Source organism: Argopecten irradians, chromosome 15 (genome assembly GCF_041381155.1).
Source record: "Argopecten irradians isolate NY chromosome 15, Ai_NY, whole genome shotgun sequence".
Lineage (NCBI taxonomy): Eukaryota > Metazoa > Mollusca > Bivalvia > Pectinida > Pectinidae > Argopecten > Argopecten irradians.
This window is the reverse complement of record NC_091148.1, coordinates 30,158,587-30,175,928: the sequence shown is the minus strand read 5'-3', so window position 1 is coordinate 30,175,928 and position 17,342 is coordinate 30,158,587. Positions and strand designations below refer to the sequence as shown.

Genomic DNA, 17,342 nt, shown 5'->3' with positions numbered 1-17,342 from the left:
AATGTTTTTATTTAAAAATAAAATTTACAAGCGCCTCATTGACTACGAGTGTTTTGTTTTCGGAACTCCTCGGGACACCAAAAGCATGGCAGGTGCTTGTCAATTTCAAGAAGAAATACCAGAAATTAAGTATGAATGTGAGTTGAACTATACGGAGTCATTCATCTTACTCTATAGAATCACATTTCTCATGTACCATATTTTGAGTCAACTGAAAAGAAATTTGATCCCGTCGTTTTGTGAATGAAATAACACTAAAAATGTAAAACTAGTCATAGATCAGCTGACATGTGTGTCCATATTTTATGTGTGTCAGTCGATGATGAAATCTCAGTTATATATAAATCCGATATTTACCCTATATCTATGATATGTACATAATTATCATAAGTATAACTCAAGCCCTTGTTAATTACTTAAAAAAAAAAACATTTTATTTTCAATTTTCAGATCTTGACCACACTGCAGATGTCCAGTAAGTAAAAAACGTTTAAAGAAAAAACATTATTTTTTCTCCGGTAATTAACCAAAATGTCTTAATTAACCAAATTTCTTTCTAAACACTATCTCGACCATCAACAAACCAGACTGCACATGTATGACAACTGAACATCAGAAGCGGGATTGGACTGTGTTGACCTGGTATATGTAAATCAATCGGCTAGTTTTGGTGCATGTAGGTCCCAGGTTCAAATCCCGGTCTGGACGTTACATTTTCTCCTCTCCTGTTACGCACATTGTATTGTGTATGGAATCAGTGTCAAATTAACTTATTTATGTTTCTCAAAAAATCTCCAAAATTCATACACATGTGGCAGTGCATTGTATATTACGTAATACGCTCAATCAAACTAGTGAATTTATACAATTTACATCTGAGTGTCGTCAAGAATAAGCTACAATGTACATGGTTATATGATTGATTAACCTTAGCCTATGAATTTTCCCACATATGACATATGACATATAAAAGGTGTTGTGGTAAAATTCAATGTACAGTAAAATAATGTTTTCTAATTAGACTATTATGTTTAATTATTATCATGTTACTTTTAAGAACCATTAATTTTCATATGATATATCAATCAGTTAAAGGGGATGAATTGTCAAAAGTCAGTTCAGGCTTATGGTATCTTCGATACTCCAGAGGTTCCGATCATTACTATCTCTACACCCCTGGACTATCTCATAGTAAAACTGGAGGCAACAGAACAGGTAATGTAGTCTTTTGGTGTGCATCAAAAGAGCCGTATAACGATAAACTGTGGTTGACTGTGTGGCTTTGAAGTTGGGCGTCCCTCTCTCTGTAGTCTTCAAAGGAAATCTTTGCTGGCTTGTGATTGGTCAAATGTTTTCCGCTGAGCTGCCTCCAATTTTACTATGAGATAGTCCAGGGGTGTAGAGATCGTAAGTAATCGGAACCCCTGGAGTATCGAGGATGGGCTTATGTATAAGTGATAGCCATGTAGATACTGTATGGTGGACATGTAAATATAAAGTTTGTTTATTAACCTAGATGGATACATTTCTATTCCGGTTGTAAAAATAAAGTTTGTTCATTAACCTAGATGGATACATTTCTATTCCTGTTGTAAAAATAAAGTTTGTTCATTAACTTACATGGATACATTTCTATTCCGGTTGTAAATATAAAGTTTGTTCATTAACTTACATGGATACATTTCTATTCCGGTTGTAAATATAAAGTTTGTTCATTAACTTACATGGATACATTTCTTTTCTGGTTGTAAATGTAAAGTTTGTTCATTAACTTAGATGGATACATTTCTATTCTGGTTGTAAATATAAAGTTTGTTCATTGACTTACATGGATACATTTCTTTTCTGGTTGTAAATATAAAGTTTGTTCATTGACTTACATGGATACATTTCTATTCCGGTTGTAAATATAAAGTTTGTTCATTAACTTACATGGATACATTTCTTTTCTGGTTGTAAATGTAAAGTTTGTTCATTAACTTACATGGATACATTTCTTTTCTGGTTGTAAATGTAAAGTTTGTTCATTAACTTACATGAATACATTTCTTTTCTGGTTGTAAATATAAAGTTTGTTCATTAACTTAGATGGATACATTTCTATTTCGGTTGCACAGTTATCCTTAAAAGATTTTATCTATAAGCCTGTCCTTCCTATTACAATACATTTTGATGCCTATCAATACATTCCTATATTCTGTATTTCAGATTACATTCCTGTATCCTTTGTGTTGCAAAGTCAAAATATGATTGAGATAAATACTCCAGGGTTCTCACTAAGATTTTAAATAGATGGTTGAAAATTGATAATATTTGGTTGGGGGTCACAGGTCCCTGTGGTTGCCAATACTTATTTCTGACAAAAATAGCCGGTTGTATACAAGGAAATAGACAGCTGTTTTTGCCGGCAACCGGCTTTTAACGAGAACCCTGAATACAACTATTTTCTACAATATAAACTTTGAGGAACAGGGATAATAGAAATTAAACAATTAAGCTTTAAACATATTTTCAAAATTTGCTTTGAATAGCTAGAGTTTAGTCAAACATGTAATGTGTTCAAATTCCTAAAGTATATATAAACATATTGGGTTCACAATTAATGTTCAATTTTCAATTTTCTTTTTCCAATGAAGGAAAGTTATCATTAAAATAAATGTTCAATATGAACATGTAAATTATGTTGCATTTACCAACTTTTCATTTAAAATGTTATATTTTGATGAAATTTGACTTAACTGTAAATCAAGGGGGAGATAACTTGAAGGAAGCTTTTGAACAGGTTGCTACAGCGATGTTTGGGTACATGACAACAGATTATGACACAGTGGAAATGACAAGTGTAGAGGAAACAGAGGCTGAAGGTGAGTAATGTATGACAGTACTAGGTTGGTCAAGATTTAGTCTACTAGAGACGTTATCTCTTCTCATTTGTCAACATGGATTTGGAACTGGCTACGACAGAGTAAACTGCAGAGCTGAAATACAATGTATATAATTTATTTGTTCTTTAAGTGTCTTGATAAAGAGGCAGATCTCCCAGAAAATTGAACGATGCTTTGCCCACACTTTTTGAATTTCTTCTTTGCCCCATATTTAGTGCTTCATAATACTTACTTTACATGGATTAAAATGGCGACCGCCACCAGTTTTGGCAGAATAAGAAAGTCACTGAAAATACTTTTTATATCAATATTTTTCCAAATCGCCCTTCGTTCGTGGTCTGTCGTCCGTCTGTCCTTCCGTCCGTGCGTTAACAATTTTTGTTACCGCTATTTCTCAGAGAGTGCTGAAGGGATCTTTCTCAAATTTCATATCTAGGTTCCCCTATGACCCTAGTTGTGCATATTGTATTTTGGGACAAATCTGTCAAAAGAAGATTTGATTGCTATTTCTCAGAAAGCACTGAAGGTCTCATTCTCAAATTTCATTTAGGGTTCACATAGGCCATAGATTTGCATCATACATTTTTCGGAACAATTGGTCAACAATACCGCCATCATGGATTTTGATAGTTCAAGTTTGAAAAGCAAAGAAAAGATCCTTCTTTCAATCGTAATGCATAGATCATTCTTTGGTGGGTGCCAATATCACTCTGGGATCTCTTGGTCTTAGTGACGATGTATAAATTCACAGTGAGTGATATATTTGTAAAAAGAAGGATCCAGTGTTACCTGGAACATTGTTTGACTCATTCCATGTATATATTATCTCCACTTCACCTACCACTTGCAACCTGGATTGTATATTTTGTTTCCTATATATTCAGTATATAATTATCTTCCCTGCTGTTAACTTAGGTTATGGTGACATATTTAAATGAATTATATATAGAGTTGTCTCCCCATCACTTACCAAATTTTCCACCAGGTGAGGATATGCAGCAGCTCCTGTTTCATTTCCTAGATGAATGGCTGTTCGTGTTTTGTGCTGAGCCATTCTTCATACCACGGGTATGTTCTTTACATTGTATCATATTTACATTGACAATCTAATTAAAGACTTGTAATTCCGCTCCACTACGCTACTCTACATTTAACTCCAATACAAGATCTAACAATGCTCCATTCAGGGTCACCTCAGCATGACCCCTACAATTAGCTAATCAGCGTGTCGCCTACGAAATCTTCAGTGTGGTTGATTCTCTCGGAGGTGTAAACAGCTACTAGCTACATATAGTATGTCCCGAGATGTTCCGATTCTAGGTCAGAGGTCATGCTGAGGTGACCCTGAACGGGGGCATCGTAAGATCTTGTATTGAAGCGTAACTTAGAGTATCGTAGTAGAGCGGAATTACAAGTCTAATTTTAATTAGATTGTTCACATTGACTGATTTTCACCTTTTGTGGTACATGTACATTGTATCATATCCACATTGTATGCAGATGTGTATTCTAAAAAAAATGGTTATGCCACAGATGTTAAAGGATGTTAAAGTAAAATTTACTGTAATAATGAACTAATGAGTTTACAAATAAAAGTTAAATGGCAATAAAAAACACAGTGTGAATTTCTATGATTATACAAAAAAAAAAAAGCAATTTCTGTACTGTTTTTAATGATATTTTTATCTTTTGCAGAAAATTGTGATAACTGAATTTGACAGAGAAAACTTCAAAATCAAATCCAAAGGGTAAGTTAGCTAGTTCTTCATACTTTAGATACAAATGTCACCATTTCTCTCCTATGCTTCACAGGTTGCTAAAGAAAATGTGTCGTAAACAAGATGTTGTGTTTAATTCTATTTCTTTGTTAATTAAGGAACCCGTGTAAATATAAGGTAACCCGGCTTTCGCCAGGGATACATAATTTACACGTGCTCCATTATCATTTTACCCTCATAACCTCAACAAAATAAAATTTATATTCCTTATATTTACAGTTTTACACGTAAATGAATATTATTTATTCTCGCGGCAGTTGCATATTTGTTATTTAAATACCCATATTTTTTTCACTCTTGTCATCGTAAACGAATTCGATTGAACAGCTGATTGGAATCGAGTCATTAATATGTTCCCGCCAAAAGTGGGGTCATGACCCTACGTTGCTTCGCCATCGACTATTAACGTAACAATAGAATCGCCGCACATGTTGTGCTTTCATTATACACTGATAATGATAATACTAGATAGCATGATTATTGAGTCCATGTCAGTGCAAACTGTAAATATTACAATGTACACGACTTTGTATGCTCCTCCTGTGACTTGCTGGTGTGGAATTTTTTAATGGTGACCAGTTAGGACCACCGTGCTATCTTTCGATCTCGTCTTGCAACCTTGCCCTTGCTATCTCACGACCCGAGGTGAAGCTAACCGGCCACCATACTACTTCATGTTGATCTATAAGAGTTACTTCCCTTCATTTCATTCCATTAGTCTATAAGATTTGTTTTCCTCCATTTCACTTCATAAGTGAATATAAGAGTTATTTACCAACTATAACCTGTTAGTATGGATGTTTTTATGTATGTTTTTTTTTATTTTGATCTATCAGAGTTACTTCCCTTCGTTTCACTTCGTCAGTCTTACTAAGAGTTAATTATTTCATTTCCCATTGAAACAAAGGGAAGTAACTCTGATGGATTCGAATGAAAAAATTTCGCTTAGTCATTATACATACTATGATGAAATAATTTCTCATTTGCTCACATGTGTTACAATTTGCACTAGTTGATACATTCATACCGACAGAGAGCCATCTTGGATTTTGATAGTATTAGAGTTTGTTACTGCTATTTTTCAGAAAGTAATGAAGGGATCTTTCTCAAATTTCATGTGCAGGTTCCCTTAGGTCCCTAGTTATGCATATTGCATTTTGGTACCGTTCGGTGAACAAGATGGCCAACAGGCCATCATCTTGGATTTTGATAATAGAAGTTTGTTACCCGCTATTTCTCAGAAAGTACTGAAACGATCTGTCTCAAATTTATATGTGAGTTCCCCCAGGACCTTAGTTGTGCATATTACATTTTGGGACTGATTGGTCAGCAAGATGGTCAACAGGTAGCCATCTTTGATTTTGATAATTGAAGTTTGTTACTGTTATATATTTTTAGAAAGAACTGAAAGGATCTTTCTCAAATTTCATAGAAAGTAATGTGTAGTAAAAGTTTTAAAAAGCAGAGAAAAGATCCCTCTTTCCATTGTCAGACATAGATCATTCTTTGGTGGGCGCCAAGATCCCTCTTTGATCTCTTGTATTTCAAAACAAATGCACAAAAATGTAAATACATGTACCAATTCATGGAGATAAGCTTTTATGAATAGTAAATAGCATGAGAAAAATGTTGATTCATAGTACCACACAATAAGCATACAAATTGGTGTATAGAGTAGATTTTATGGGTTTTTTTTATTTTATTTTCAGGTTTGGTGAAGAGTTTGTCATCGGTAAACACCCTCAGGTAAGTAGTATAGATAATATCAACCAACAGAAAACAAGGTGTGTGAAATGGAGAGCCAGTCAATAGGATGTACACACTACTGTAAATGCAGAAATTTATGCAAAAGGGGGGAGGGGGTATTTTTTCACTCATTACATGAACGTCTTTTACAAAGCAAACATTCTCATTGCACATAAAACTTTGTTACTATATTAACAAAAGCCAGAAGTATATATATTATAACACTGTGACACAAACTGTTCACTCTGACTTGTATATCGTACAATTAGTACTCGCAAAAATATCCACATTTACAATAATTGTGTCGCCTGCACCACAAGGGCGAAACTTAGGTATCACTATGTCGGCGTCCACGAAATGGTTTCCGTTCGTCAACTTAAATATTGATTGTCGGATTTCAACCAACATTGGTATTTTGCTCTATATCAATGAGATCTTGGATTTGTTCGATAATGGTCAAAATCTGTCAATATTTACAAGAGTTATGAGACTTCAAAATCTTCAAAACAGATAAATCCATGGTTTCCGCTCGATAACTTTAGTATTTATTGTCAAAATTTCAACCAAATTTAGTATATTGCTTTATATCAATGAGATCTCGGATGAGTTTGATAATGGTCAAAATCTGTCAATATTTACAAGAGGTATGGGACTTTAAAAAAATCGTTAAAACAGATAAATCCATGGTTTCCGCTCGATAACTTAAATATTTATTGATAACTTGGTAACTTCACCTTATTATAAAATAACTATTTTTTGTGGTGCTGTGCAGGCGACACATCCACTTCCGTCGAATTCTTGATTTAGGGAGGTATTGCTGTGTTTGGACTGAGTTGAGCGTTCGTCCCTGCGAGGAAGGCTCTGGGTTCTGTCCCCTGGCTGAGACACACCAAAGTCTATAAAAGTGGTAGTTTCTGCTCCTGCTTAGCACTCAGCATAGAGGGAGTGGGACGACTGGTTCGCCCATTGTCAGTATAATGTGACTGGGTGGGGTGTGTTTCTTGGTATCTTCGGCGGCATACTTCAGTGATATAGCACTATAAAAAGGGCAACAGTTCCACTATACAAGAAGACACGACAGGAATATACCGCAGTCTCCAAAAACACACACTTCGCACAACATACAAGCAACACACCGCATACATGGGAGACCGTCCTTATCTGACCATAGCTGTTAATAGGACATTTATTAATCAAACAAACAAACAAAAGTATGAAAGTGACCATGTGTTAGACATGAAAATAAGGAAGTTGATTACAAGTGTTATTATGCCAGCCAGCTCGTTAGAACAAGTAATTACTGAAAAATGCTGTATATGACCCAAAAGGCTTCCTGGACACATAAATAATTGAAAAAATAGGGGGCATTTAATAGGACCAAATTTGGACTAGCTTTTGATGCAAAGGAAGCCATATAAATCATTTTGCAAAAGAAATCAAATAAAGGAACTGTTGGTTTTATAGCCCACCATTTCATATGGCGGGCTATTCAAATTGCCTTGTGCCGTGGTTCATTGTCTGTCAGATCAGTCAACAAGATGGCCGACTGACCGCCATCTTGGATTTTAGTAGTTGAAGTTTGCTACCGCTGTTTCCCAGAAAGAACTAAAGGGATCTGTCTCATATTTCAGGGATCTCATATTACCTATTAAAGTTAAAGTTATTTTTTTATTCCATGTTACTGAGATACCTCCCTTGAAGGTAGAGATCAATTGTGATGTCATTATTTTTTGAAGGAAATCTAAGAACATGTAGAAGAATTAACTCGCTTACCTCTGAAGTCACAGTTAGGCTCTTCCAATTCAAAGACTAGCCTAGTCTATTATGAAATTTAAGGGTGAATGAGTTATTTAAAAAGAAAACATGGAACATGATCAATTTTATTATCAAAGACCATTGAGTTTAAATTTTTCCGTAGTGCTTTCAAATGAATTAAAAAGATCAACAACCATCATGCTTCGTCCGTCGTTGTGCACCGTCCACCGTGCGCCGTCCGTCCGTAAACTTTTCACATTTCAATCTTCTTCTCAAGTTTGACCAGTGGGATTGAGCTGAAACTTTCCTGAAATGATCCTGAGATGGTCCCGACAAAATGATCTTATTTTTCGGGTCGATCCGAAATCCAATATGGCTGCCACAGCCGCCATCTTCAAAACACATTTTGAACTTCTTCTCAAGTTCTACCGGTGCGATTTGCGAAAACTTGCATGAAACTGATGCATGGTCCCTGGCACAAAGTGTTCTTATTTTTCGGGACATACGAAATCCGAAGTTGGCCACAGCCGCCATCTTGAAAATCATATTTTGAACTTTCTTCTCAAATTCTACCGGTGCTGTTTGGTGAAACTTGCATGAATGAATCCTGCAACATGGTCATCGACAAAGTGTTGTTATTTTTCGGGTCGATCCGAAATCTAAGATGGCCATCACAGCCGTCCATCTGAATAATAACATTTTGAATCTTCTTCTCAAGTTCTACCGGTGCTGATTTGGCTGAAACTTGCTTGAAATGATCCCCTGACATTGGTCCCGACAAAGTGTTGTTATTTTTCGGGTCGATACGATATCCAAGATGGCCGCCATCTTGAAAATCACATTTTGAACTTCTTCTCAAGTGCTACTGGTGCGATTTGGTTAAAACTTGCATGAAATGATCCTGATATGGTCCTGACAAAGTGTTGTTATTTTTTTCGGGTCGATCCGAAATCCAAGATGGCCGCCAGAGCCGCCATATTGCGAAAACACATTTTGAACTTCTTCTCAAGTTCTACTGGTGCGATTTGGTTAAAACTTGCATGAAATGATCCTCACATGGTCCTGACAAAGTGTTGTTATTTTTCGGGTCGATCCGAAATCCAATATGGCTGCCACAGCCGCCATCTTCAAAACACATTTTGAACTTCTTCTCAAGTTCTACCGGTGCGATTTGGCTGAAACTTGCATGAAATGATCCTGACATGGTCCTGACAAAGTGTTGTTACATCTCTGGTTGATACCAAATCGAAGATTGCTACCATTACACAATATCTAATTAATTTCCTATATGATTATTGCCAAGGTAATCAGATGACCGTTAAGGCCCTTGGGCCTCCTGTTAACTTATGCCAATAGATCGTCATGTAAATATTTGTACATAATTTAAATATATGCTTTAAAAAGAAATTACAGCAAAACCTGTCTAATACAACACTATTGCCTATTTTGGTCGGATAGCACAGGTTGTTATTAAAGTCATTTGACAGAAAAATCAGGTGTCAGACTAGACAGGTTTTACCATATTCAATCAAATAAGTGGCCATGACTCTTAAAAATAAGAAAAATTGAGGAAATGTTTAATAGGAACAAAGCTTAAATCACAATTTAATTTGATAAATAGGTAAGGGGTAAGGTACATATTTTCAGATAAAGATTTAAAATCAGTGTAAGTGTAACTCGAGACCTCAAAAATGAAAGGGGGTTATTTGTTGGGTGAAATATGATCATTATATGGCCTTTTTAAAGACGTTGAATTTTATATATTTTTCTTTGCAGGGGACAGAAGTGAAGGCAATTACCTATTCTAACATGCAAATCCATGAAGAGAAGAATGAAGTGTTCGTTATAATTGATATCTGATATACCTACATTGTATCATGTTAATGTTTTATAAAAACGCTACATTTACGATTTATGTACCATGTGAGCAACTCATCATTGTTTTAATTTATTCGTCCATTTCCTAATAAATGTGATTTTATATTTCATTTTCTTGGGTGCATTTTATCAATATACTTTACAGAGATCTTCAGATAAAGCAATCCCTTTGTGAATAGTTTAAAGATGCTCCACCGCTTACAAATGGTATTTCATCTCAATAAAAAACAGGAGCAGACAAATTAGTTTTTTTTTCAGTTTCAAAAATTACTTGCTTTAAACCATTACCACCATTAAAAAGTTTGAAACTCTAATTTTACTTCACGATAAAAATATTATAAATAATTAACTGCATCCCAAAAAATTGTGTGGCACCATGTCCAATATGGAATGAAGTATTGATTGCACATGCATGCACCAAAAAGCAAAATAAATTATTTCATAATATTTTTTTGTGTTAATTAGATACATTCATTCACGATATAACACCAATTATTGTTCTTAGGATGAGTATCTTTTATGCTTTGTCGGCAGTGGAGTATCTTGGAATTGTATGCTCTGTCAGCGGTGGAGTATCATTTATGCTGTGTCTTTGATGGAGTATCTTTTGCTCTGTCGGCCATCTTTTTTATTTGAACTTCTTACTCAAGTTCTACTGCGCGGTGCGATTTGGCTGAAACTTTGCATGAAATGATCCCCTGACATGGTCCCCGACAAAGTGTTGTTATTTTTTCGGGTCGATCCGAAATCCAAGATGGCCGCTCACAGCCGCCATCTTGAAAACACATTTAGAAAGCTTCTTCTCAAGTTCTATTCTTACCGGTGCGATTTGGAGCTGTGCTGGAACTTGCATGAAATGATCCTGACTATGGTCCCGACAAAGTGTTGTTATTTTTCGGGCTCGATCCGAAATCCAAGATGGCCGCCACAGCCGCTCATCTTGAAAACACATTTTTGAAACTTCTTCTCAAGTTCTACCGGTGCGATTTGGCTGAAACACTTGCATGAAATGATCCTGGACATGGTCCCGACAAAAAACCAAGTGTTTGTTAATTTTTTCGGGTCGATCCGAAATCCAAGATGGCCGCCACAGCCCGTCCATCTTGAAAACACATTTTGAAACTTCTTATCAAGTTTCTACTAGCGTGATGCGATTTGGGCTGAAAACTTTGCATGAAATTGATCCTGACATGGTCCCCGACAAAAGTGTTGTTATTTTTCGGGTATCGATCCGAAATCCAAGATGGCCGCCACAGTCCGCCATCTTGAAAACACAATTTTGAACTTCTTCTCAAGTTCTACCAGTGCGATTTTGACTGAAACTTGCATGAAATGATTCCTGACATGGTCCCGACAAAGTGTTGTTATTTTTTCGGGTCGATCCGAAATCCAAAGATGGCCTGCCACAGGCATATAGCCGCCATCTTGAAAACACATTTTGAACTTCTTCTCAAGTTCTACCAAGGTGCGATTTTGACTGAAACTTGCATGAAATGATCCTGACATGGTCCCAGACATAAGTGTTGTTATTTTTCGGGTTCGATCCTATGAAGTCCAAGATGGCCGCCGTCACCAGCCGCCATCTTGAAAATTCACATTTTGAACTTCTTCTCAAGTCTACCGGTGCGATTTGGCTGAAACTTGCATGAAATGATCCTGACATTTCTAGTCCCTTGACAAAAGTGTTGTTTGGTTTTTCGGGTCGATCCCCGAAATCGCAAGATGGCCTTGCCACATGTCCATAGCCATTTGCCATCTTGAAAACACATTTGTTGAACTTCTTCTCAAGTTTTACACTGTGCGAGTTGACTGAAACACTTGCATGAAATTGATCACTGACATCGGTCCCGACAAAGTGTTAGTTTTTTTTTCCGGGTCGATCCATAATCCAAGATGGCCGCCACAGCCGCCATTTGAAAAACACATTTTGAACTTCTTCTCAAGTTACCTACTAACTGTGCGATTTGGCTGAAACTTGCAATGAAATGATCCTGACTATGGTCCCGGACAAAGTGTTGTTTATTTTTTGCGGGTCGATCCGAAATCCAAGATGGCCGCCACAGCCGCCATCTTGAAAACACATTTTGAACTTCTTCTCAAGTTCTACCAGTGCGATTTTGACTGAAACTTGCATGAAAATGATCCTGACATGAGTCCCGACAAAGTGTTGTTATTATTTTCGGGTAACGATATCCGAAATCAAAGATGGCCGCCAACAGCCGCCATCTTGAAAACACATTTTGAACTTCTTCTCCAAGTGTCTACCCGTGCGATTTGACCTGAAACTTGCATGAAATGATCCTGACATGGTCCTCCCGACAAAGTGTTATAGTTGTATTTTCGGGTACATCTGATCCGAAGGTTCAGAGATCCTAAGATGGCCGCGTCGTCAGCCAGCGCCATCTTGAAAAATTTTCACATTTTGAACTTCTTTCTCAAGTTCTACTGGGTGCGATTTGACTGAAACTTGCATGAGAATGATCCTGACAGGTAGGTCCCGACAAAGTGTTGTTATATTTTTATTCGGGTCGATCCGAAATCCAAGATGGCCCGCCACATGTCCAGCCATTGGGGGACAGCCGCCTTTTGAAAACACAGGTTTTATATTTTGAAAACTTCTTCTCAAGTTCAACCCGGATGCCGAATTGCTTGAAACTATGCATGAAAATTGATCCTTGACATGGTCCCGACAAAGGTGTTTGTTGATTTTTTTCGGGTCGATCCATAATCCAAGATGCCGCCACATCAAAAAAAACACATTCTTGAACATTCTAAGTTCCTACCGGTGCGATTTGAGACTGAAACTTGCATGAAATGATCCTGACATGGTCCCCGACAAAGTGTTGTTGATTTTTCGGTGTCGATCCGAAATCCAAGATGGCCGCCACAGCCGCCATCTTGAAAAACACATTTTGAACTTCTTCTGAAGTTCTACTGGTGCGATTTGACTGAAACTTGCATGAAATGGATCCTCTGACATGGTCCCGACAAAGTGTTGTTATTTTTAGCCTCGGGTTCGTATCCGAAATCCAAGATGGCCGCCACATGCCCGCCATCTGAAAACACAATTTGAACTTTCTTCTCAAGTTCTACTGGCAGGTGCGATTTGGCTGAAACTTGCATGAAATGATCCTGACATTGGTCCCCGACAAAGTGTTGTTAAATTTTTCGGTCGATCCGGCTGTAATCCCCAAGATGGCCGCCACAGCCCGCCATCTTCGAAAAACACATTTTGAACTTCTTCTCAGTTCTACCCCCTACGTGCGATTTGACTGAAACTTGCATGAAATGATCCTGACATGGTCCCGACAAAGTGTTGTTATTTTTCGGGTCGAATCCGAAATCCAAGATGGCCCGCCACAGCCGCCATCTTTGAAAACACATTTTGAACTTCTTCTCAAGTTTTATGGTGCGATTTTGACTGAAACTTGCATGAAAAATGATCCTGACATGGTCCCCGACAAAGTGTTGTTATTTTTTCGGGTCGATCCATAATCCAAGATGGCCGCCACAGCCGCCATCTTGAAAACACATTTTGAACTTCTTCTCAAGTTCTACCGGTGCGATTGGCTGAAACTTGCATGAAATGATCCTGACATGGTCCGACAAAGTGTTGTTATTTTTCGGGTCGATCCGAAATCAAGATGGCCGCCACAGCCGCCATCTTGAAAACACACATTTTGAACTTCTCTCTCAAGTTCTACTGGTGCGATTTTGAACTGAAACCTTGCATGAAATGATCCTGACATGGTCCCCGACAAAGGGTTTGTTATATTTTCGGGTTCGATCCGGAAATCCAAGATGGCCGCCACAGCCGCCATCTTGAAAACCACATTTTGAACTTCTTCTCAAGTTCTAATACCGGTGCGATTTGACTGAAACTTGCATGAAATGATCCTGGACATGGTCCCGACAAAGTGTTGTTATTTTTCGGGTCCCCCCCGATCCGAAATCCAAGATGGCCGCCACAGCCAACCATCTTGAAAACACATTTTGAACTTCTTCTCAAGTTCTACCGGTGCCGAGCATTTGACTGAAAACTATCATGAAATGATCCTGACATGGGTCCCGACAAAGTGTTTGTTATTTTTCGGGTCGATTCCCGATAATCCAAGATGGCCGCCACAAGCCGCCATTCTTTGGGAAAAACACAATTTTGAACTTCTTCTCAGTTCTACGGTGCGATTTTGACTGAAACTTGCATGAAATGATCCTGACATGGTCCCCATATCAGACACGAAAGTGTTGTTATTTTTTCCGGGTCATCCGAAATCCAAGATGGCCATACGCCACAGCCGCCATCTTGAAACACATTTTGAACTTCTTCTCAAGTCTACCAGTTCCCGCCAAGTCTGCTTTTGAACTTCGCTAAGTGCCTACTGGTGCGATAGACTGAAACTTGCCATGAATGATCCTGACATGGTCCAAACAAAGTGTTGTTATTTCGGGTCGATCCGAAATCTTCAAGATGGCTCGCGCCACAGCCGCCATCTTGAAAACACAATTTTGATACTTCTTCCTCAAGTTTCTACTTGAGCCAGTGCGATTTGACTGAAACTTGCATCAGAAAATGATCCTGACATGGTCCCAACAAAGTGTTGTTATTTTTTTCGGTGATCTCGAAAATACCAATATGCCTGCCAAATGCCGCCATCTTGAAAACACAATTTGAACTTCTTACTCAAGTTCCTACCCGGTGTGATTTGAACTGAAACATTGCACTGAAATGAACCTGACATGGTCCAGAGACAAAGAGATTTGTTATATTTAGGTCCATCTGAGACCCTAATGGTCAGGATAGAGCTCCTATAGTCATCATGGTTCGTCCGTCGTCGTGCACCCGTCCGCCGTCCGCCGTGTGCCGTACGTCCGTGCGCCGTCCGCCGTGCGTTAACTTTGTCAACATTTTTGAACTTCTTCTCGAATTTCTACTGGAGCGATTATGGCTGAAACTTACATGAAATGAATCCAGACAATTGGTCCAGACAAGAGTGGATTGTTATATTCCGTGTTAGATTTGAAATCACAAAGAATGTGCCGCCGACAGCCGCCCTCTTGAAAACAACATTTTGAACTTCTTCTCAAGTTCTATCCGGTGCGGAATTGGCTGAAACTTGGCATGAAATGATCCTGAACATGGTCCCCGACAAGTTGTTGTTTAATTACCGGTCGATCCGGAAATATCCAAGATTGGGGTGCAGACTCACCTGAAGCCGGCCATCTTGAAAACCACATTATATGAACTTTCTTCTCAAGATCTTCAGCTACTGGTGCTATTTTGGCTGAAACTTGCATGAAATGATCCTTACAATTGGTCCCTACCAAGTTTTTTTTGTTTATCATTTCGGGTTCCCAATCCTAAAACCAAGATGGCCGCCACAGCCGCCTTCTTGAAAACACATTTTGAACTTCTTCTCCAAGTTCTACACCGTCCGGGTTCGATTTTGGCTGAAACTTGCATGAAAGGATCCTGACTCACGAGGACTCCCGACAAAGTGTTGTTATTTTTTCAGGTCAATCCGAAATCTCAAGATGGCCAGCCACAGGCGCTCCATCTTTGAAAACACATTTGAACTTCTTCTTCAAGTTCTACTACCGGTGCGATTTGGCTGAAACTTGCATGAAAATGATCCTGACATATGGTCCCGACAAAGTGTTGTTATTTTTTATTTTTTTTTTTTCGTGTCGATCCGAAGAATCCAAGATGGCCGCCACACAACAAGTCAATAGCCGCCATCTTGAAAACACATTTTGAAACTTCTTCTCAAGTTCTAACTAACCATTTCTAAAAAAAACCACGTTGCGATTTTTGCTGAAACTTGCATGAAATGAACCTGACATGGTCCCCGACAAAGTGTTGTTATTGTTTTTGGGTCGATCCGAAAATCCAAGATGCGCGGCCAAAGCCGCCATCTTAAAAAAGGTTACATTTTGAACTTCTTCTCAAGTTCTACTAACCTACCGGGTGCGGATTTTGGCTGAAACCTTGCATGAAATGATCCTGACATGGTCCCCGACAAAATGTGTTTGTTATTTTTTCGTGTCGATCCGAAATCCAAGATGGCCGCCACCATTGGGCCCGCCACTTTGAAAACACATATTGAAATTCTTCACAAGTATCTACCAGTTGCGATTAGGCTGAAACTGTGCTTGAAATGATCCAGACATGGTCCTGACAGAAGTGTTTTGTTATATTTTCAGGGTCGATCCGAAATGCCAACAAGTGCCTCCAAAGTCCGCTCTCTTGAAATCACATTTGAGACTACTTCGCAAGTTTCTAAACTGATGCTATTTAGCTGAAACTCTCATGAAATGATCCTGACATGGTCCCGACAAAGTGTTTGTTCTATTTCGGGTCGATCCTAAATCCAAGATGTCTCGCCACAGGCCGCCATCTTGAAAACACATTTTGAGAACTTCTTCATCCAAGTTCTAACTTGGTGCGATTTGCTGAAACTTGCATGAAATGATCCTTGACATGGGTGTCCCAGACAAAGTGTTGTAATAATTCGGGTCAATCCGAAATCCACGATGGCCGCCACATCCGCCATCTTGAAAATACATTATTTGTAACTTCCTTCACAAGTATCTAAACAACCGTTGCGATTTGGCTGAAACTTGCATGAAAAGGATCCTGACCATTGACCCGGACAAAGTGTATGTTATTTTTCGGGTCGATCCGCAATCCCAAGAATTGGTCCGCCACCGCCGGCCATCCTTGAAAACACATTTTGAACTTCTGTCGTCAAGTTTCTACCACTGCGATTTTGGCCTGAAACTAGCAGTGAAATTGAACCTGAACAGGGTCCCTGACAAAAGTGTTGTTATATTTATTGGGATCATCGATCCGAAATCCAAGATGGCCAAGCCACTAGCCAGCCATCTAGAAAACACATTTTGAACTGTCTTACACCAGTTGCTAACCGGTGCGATATGGCTTGAATCTTGCATGAAATGATCCAGACTTGGTCCCGTGACAAAGTGTTGTTAATTTTTTCGGTCGATCCGAAATCCCAACAAGGCCCGCCGAAAGAGCCGCCCATCTTGAAAAACACATTTTGAACATCTTTCGCAAGTTCTCGCTGTTGCGATTTTGGCTGAATACATGCATGAAATTGACATCTTGACATTGTCCCGACAAAGTGTTAGGTTATAATATCTGGGACCGATACCGGAAATCCCAAGATTAGGGCCGCGCACACGTCCGCCATCTATGATAAACAGACATTTATGAACTGTCTTCTTCAAGTCTTAAGAACCTGGTGCGATTTTTTGGCTGAAATCTTGCATGAAATGATCC

The 17,342-nt window shown here is 38.4% G+C and overlaps 1 protein-coding gene across 2 annotated transcripts; it reads left to right on the top strand.

Moving 5' to 3' along the window:
- Window positions 1-9: 9 nt before the first annotated feature.
- On the top strand, window positions 10-10,150 carry LOC138309838 (protein archease-like). 2 transcript variants are annotated; one of them, XM_069251076.1, is made up of 8 exons: window positions 71-137; window positions 451-475; window positions 2,209-2,219; window positions 2,751-2,864; window positions 3,871-3,953; window positions 4,581-4,633; window positions 6,373-6,409; window positions 9,941-10,150. In XM_069251076.1, exons 1-8 carry the CDS (start codon window positions 86-88, stop codon window positions 10,022-10,024), a joined length of 459 nt encoding a protein of 152 aa, XP_069107177.1. In that variant the 5' UTR covers window positions 71-85; the 3' UTR covers window positions 10,025-10,150. The 2 variants fall into 2 exon arrangements, with proteins under 2 accessions (XP_069107178.1, XP_069107177.1); XM_069251077.1 differs by lacking the exon at window positions 2,209-2,219 and having other exon boundaries at window positions 10-137.
- The last annotated feature ends 7,192 nt before the right edge of the window (window positions 10,151-17,342 follow it).

Coding starts and splice junctions, on each gene's coding strand:
- LOC138309838 (XM_069251076.1), top strand. CDS start 86: ATGGCAGGTGCTTGTCAATTTCAAGAAGAAATACCAGAAATTAAGTAT. Junction 138..450: donor ACCAGAAATTAAGTATGAAT/GTGAGTTGAACT, acceptor TTCAATTTTCAG/ATCTTGACCACACTGCAGAT. Junction 2,865..3,870: donor AGAGGAAACAGAGGCTGAAG/GTGAGTAATGTA, acceptor ATTTTCCACCAG/GTGAGGATATGCAGCAGCTC.